Source organism: Charadrius vociferus, unplaced genomic scaffold (genome assembly GCF_000708025.1).
Source record: "Charadrius vociferus isolate BGI_N301 unplaced genomic scaffold, ASM70802v2 scaffold477, whole genome shotgun sequence".
Lineage (NCBI taxonomy): Eukaryota > Metazoa > Chordata > Aves > Charadriiformes > Charadriidae > Charadrius > Charadrius vociferus.
The window spans coordinates 74,518-79,136 of NW_009649449.1; the positions used below are offsets into that span (position 1 = coordinate 74,518).

Here is a 4,619-nt window from a genome sequence, read left to right on the forward strand (position 1 = left end):
AGACGGGGCCCGGGACCGGCGCCGGGGACTGCGTGACGGTGCGGGAGGAGGTGGTGGCCCACCGGAGCCGACCGCATCTCTACCTGCAGCGCATCCGCATTGCCAACCCCACCGAGCGGGTGGCCGCCTTCGAGGCCTCGGCCCCAGCTTCTGCGCCCTCGCTGGGCGGCCGCTTCGCTACCAGCCTGGAGAAGGTGGAGGAGCGACAGTTCCTGCTCTCCTCCGGTCGCCTGCTGCTGGCCGGGAGCCCCAAGGTGGTGCTTATGGTGGTGGCTGCCAAGAAGCTTGTGAGTCGGGTGCAGGTAGCTCCCAAATCCCACTTCGACGAAACCGTGCTCTCCGTGGTGTACACCTCAGAGCCCATCGAGGTCTCCAGGCTGGAGGAGACCTTCAGCAAGCTGAGGGAGTCAGCCAAGAAAGAGATGCTGGAGGTGATGCAGATGGGGGTGGAAGATCTTTTCCAGGAGCACCAACAGACCTGGTCAGACCTGTTCATTTCAGGTAAGGAAAGTGATGCTCAGCTTCCAAAGGGTTGCTTTAGAGGGCAGCAGAAAGCTCAGTGACCTCGTTGCTGTAAGAGGCTCCACTCTTCCTGAGGGGTTTCTCTCGGGGGCCAGAAGGCATGTTGTGGGATAATAAAACTGTTCCTGGTTTGGAAGCTGCCCTACTTTACAAAAGCAGAGTATTCCTTACTGCATACAGGAAATGATAGGACATTTCTAATCGTAACACTGGATGTGCTGGCTTTTGTGTCTTTGGGTACTTCACTGATTTGCCCAGCGTGGCAGCTCTAAGCTCGAAGTAGAGTTGACCTCTAATAACAGCATAAAGGGCAGATTTCTTCATGGAAGTTAAGGAGTGTCCTACAGGGATGCTTTTGCTTAAAAATTTCACAGCCTTGCATAGAAGACTCGCTGCCCAAGTAATGTAGAACTTGCTCTTTTATAGCCAGTAAGATAGAGGTTCCTTTGACAGATCATTCTTGCGGAGTCATGGTCACAGCTCCGTATATCAAACTAGCTTTGCCTTTAGTGGGAGCTTGGCTTTCAGACTGCAAGTAACAGAGAGAGCACATCTAAGACAGTACAAGGAAACATTCCACGTCAACGTTTCATAGGCAAAGGGTGCTTAGATGTTATAAAGAACACCACCACACACATTTGATCTTATTTTTCTCCTAGTTAATGTTGTGTTTATATGTGATCTTCTAACTCTCGGTTGTTCTTTTGTATTACAGGGGTTGAAATGCGAAAGATCACAGATTTGCATACACCATCCAGTGAGACTGTTAACATGACCCTCTACTATGTGCTGTCAAGCATGCCAGCTCCTCTGCTAGATCCGCTCATTAGTGGTGAGGACAGAGAAAAAATGGAAGCCAGCTTGAACTATGCTGACCACTGCTTCAGTGGCCACGCGACCATGCATGCAGAGAACCTGTGGCCAGCAAAGCTGACCAGTGTCACCCAGATCTTGCAACTCTCAGACCTGTGGAAGCTAACTCTCCAGAAACGGGGATGCAAGGGTCTTGTGGCAGCTGGAGTCCATGGACTTATGCAGGGAATGGTGCTTAGTTTTGGGGGTCTGCAGTTCACAGAAAACCATCTTCAGTTTCAGGCTGACCCTGATGTGCTTCATAACAGCTATTCCTTACGTGGGATCCATTACAATAAGGACTTGATTAATCTAGCAGTTCTGCTGGATGCTGAAGGAAAGCCCTTCTTGCACGTGTCTGTGAAATTCCAAGACAAGCCAGTCAGACTATATGCGTGTGAGGCAGGCTGTATGAACGAGCCCGTGGAGCTCACCTCAGAGGCACGAGGTCATACGTTCCCTGTCATGGTGACTCAACCCATCACGCCACTGCTTTATATATCAACAGATTTGATCCACTTGCAGGACCTGAGACACACACTCCATCTGAAAGCTATTCTGGCTCATGAGGAACACATGGCCAAGCAATACCCAGGCTTACCCTTCCTGTTTTGGTTCAGCGTGGCCTCCTTAATCACATTGTTTCACTTGTTTCTGTTCAAACTCATCTACAACGAATACTGCGGGCCAGGAGCCAAGCCGCTCTTCAGGAGTAAGGTATAAGGCGGCTGCTTTTGGCTGCTGTCCACTGAGTGTTGTCAACCTGATTTTCTGTCAGCTGTGCCTAGGGTGGTTCTGTCTTGGACTGTGAGGATTTTCAGTCTCTCTTGCGACAAGCGATATCTGACCTCTTCTTGCAAGAAGTAGGATTAGGGCAGGGATTGGAGTAGTAGGGCTGAGAAACATTAGAAAAGATAAAGCCATCATCTGTCCTTCTTAAACATCTGTAAGGCTGCAGATCAATGCAGGCACAGCTTTTCTGTCCTTTTTCCACACATTTGTGTAGGACATTGCTTGTTCTTAAGCCAACAGTTGCAGCTGTAATAAGATGATGTCTCTTGTTACGCAGTACTGGAATGCTTGTGAGAGAGCTGCTATACTTGTCTTTACTACTGTGTGGGAGACATGCACACTTGTCTGCCTGGTGTGAATGTGTGACGTGTTGTACAAGAGCACACAAATGCAAGCTATGGTCTTCTTAGGTCGAGGTGCTGACTTGTTGGGACTACTGGTAAACGTTCATCGATTTATAGACGCTGCAGTCCTCCATCAAACCATGTTTACCACCATCATTTTGGGAAAGTGCTGAGTTAAGTGTTTCTCCCATTCAGACAAAATACATAGCTGTGTTAGGAAAAGTACTGAGTACTTTTTACTGTGAGTTGGAGGTTCTGACTTCAAGCTCTACTGCATCTCACTTTGGTGTAGAGGACTTGAAATTCTTGTTTTGAGTTGCCTTAGAAAACTTAGTTGCTAGTAAAAACTTAGCACAGAATGGATGGTGATTTCTGCTCTTAGTACTGGTACTTTCTGGTTGCATGTTGGTACAGAATGGAAATGAGAGACGAGACTGGAGTTGCTATGTGAGCTGGCCATATTGTTCAGAGGCATCTCTCCTTAGGGTTGAAGAGTTAAATGTAGCTTGTGTTTAGAAAAACAAAGGAAATAGAAGAAGGACATATTTAAATAGAGCTATCAGAGGAAGAGTTCTAGCTTTAGATTGCCCTGTTTTTCCAAATTGTAAAAGCAATTCAATTTTGGATAGCTAAGGCTGGACAGCAAGTACCGGACTACACTTGACAGTCAGTACATAAGGGGTGTTCAAAGCGAGTTGGCAATTTTCCTCTCAGCTTTGTAGTGTTCAGCGCTGGAGATCAGGCCTGATCCCAAGCAGGTCTGAATACCTGTCATCCATTTAAAGAATGAGTGGAAGGTGCTTGTGGGTAGACAGACTAACCTAGGAAGAGGGAGAATAGATCTGTATATCAAAGACAACTTCAGTTATAAGCCTACGATCATGATCAGAAACATAGTGCAAAAGGAGGAAGCGGTCAGGAAGTAGTTTCAATTATTGTGTACACAGCTGTGCTCTGAGACACACCCTGAAACGTGTCCTGAATTTATGTCTTTTTTTCACTGCTGTCTATCTGGTTGCCTTTGTCATCTACAGGACTTGCCTTCTGCCTTTTACAGAGTGACTTGTTAACGCTTACTACAGGTAACTGTCCCTGACACTATGCTCTGAAATGCTGAGAAGCTTCACAGCTCCACATCAGGGCTGATGTAACACCTCTTCCTTCTTGACACTAGAAAAAGCCTTGCAGTGTACAGCAAACAAGTCTGTTGCCTCGTCTTAATTGGACCTACTTAAAATGAAGATGATGCAGAAGTTGATTGCAGAAACAGGGATGAAGTGGAAGGCAGCTGAAGCTCAAAATCTCTGTAGCAGTAAGCGAGATTAATGGTGTTGAAATAACACCGTTTCATTAACTGAATGGGAACATCCCAGTGTCCAAGTGAACTTAGTCCTGCTTTCAGCCTCCATTTGCACAAGACATCTGACTATTTTGCAGCTGAGAACAAGGACCTTTTGAAAGCAACAATCCTTTTGTGCCTTGTTAAGAGAGGAATCTGAGACTTGGAAGGTGTGGTTATACCAGAGTTTATCCCAGAAGCTTGTGTAACAGATGTTTCTTTTTTCCTTGTAAGCTGTTCAGTTCCCTAAGAGTAATCCATTTGGTGAAAATACTTGAAGATATACCAAGTCCTTTGATGTTTTGATTTTTTTTTTTTTTAATTTTACAGGAAATTAAAGAATGATGATTCCCTTCAGAGAGTTAACTTAACTAGAAAGCTTTAGTGTAACTTCCTTTCTGGTATAAATTTTTTAATTTATTGCTTAGGGGGAGGGGGAGGATGTTAATAACTTTGCCTCCACTTCAGTAAAAAGTCAGCCAATTGAACTGTAGATATCTAAGTTCTGGTAACAGGTTTTTCAGCCTTTATGATTGTAGAGTGCAAAACCAATTTAATGAAATTGTTTTCTGGATTTACACTTGGAAACGCTGATGGGCAGGTTTCCTGTTGTAAGCATACTGAGACTTTGTGCGTTGATTTGTTTTGGCTATGGGGGGAGACATCCCACTTTCTAGTGATTTAAAGGTTGTTTGGTTTTAAAATACCAAAGCTGTTGTTTCTAAATAAATATCTTTTCAGTCTAATCTGATCACCAAAGTGTGGCTGGT

The 4,619-nt window shown here is 45.3% G+C and overlaps 1 protein-coding gene across 1 annotated transcript in view; it reads left to right on the plus strand.

Annotated features, from left to right (window-relative positions):
- KIAA2013 (KIAA2013 ortholog) overlaps nucleotides 1–2,097 on the plus strand; it is a 4,601-nt gene extending 2,504 nt beyond the window's left edge. The window contains exons 2-3 of the mRNA XM_009889636.1: nucleotides 3–501; nucleotides 1,238–2,097. Of these exons, the coding sequence (XP_009887938.1) occupies nucleotides 3–501; nucleotides 1,238–2,097 (1,359 nt within the window). The remainder of the gene's footprint in view (nucleotides 1–2; nucleotides 502–1,237) is intronic.
- The last annotated feature ends 2,522 nt before the right edge of the window (nucleotides 2,098–4,619 follow it).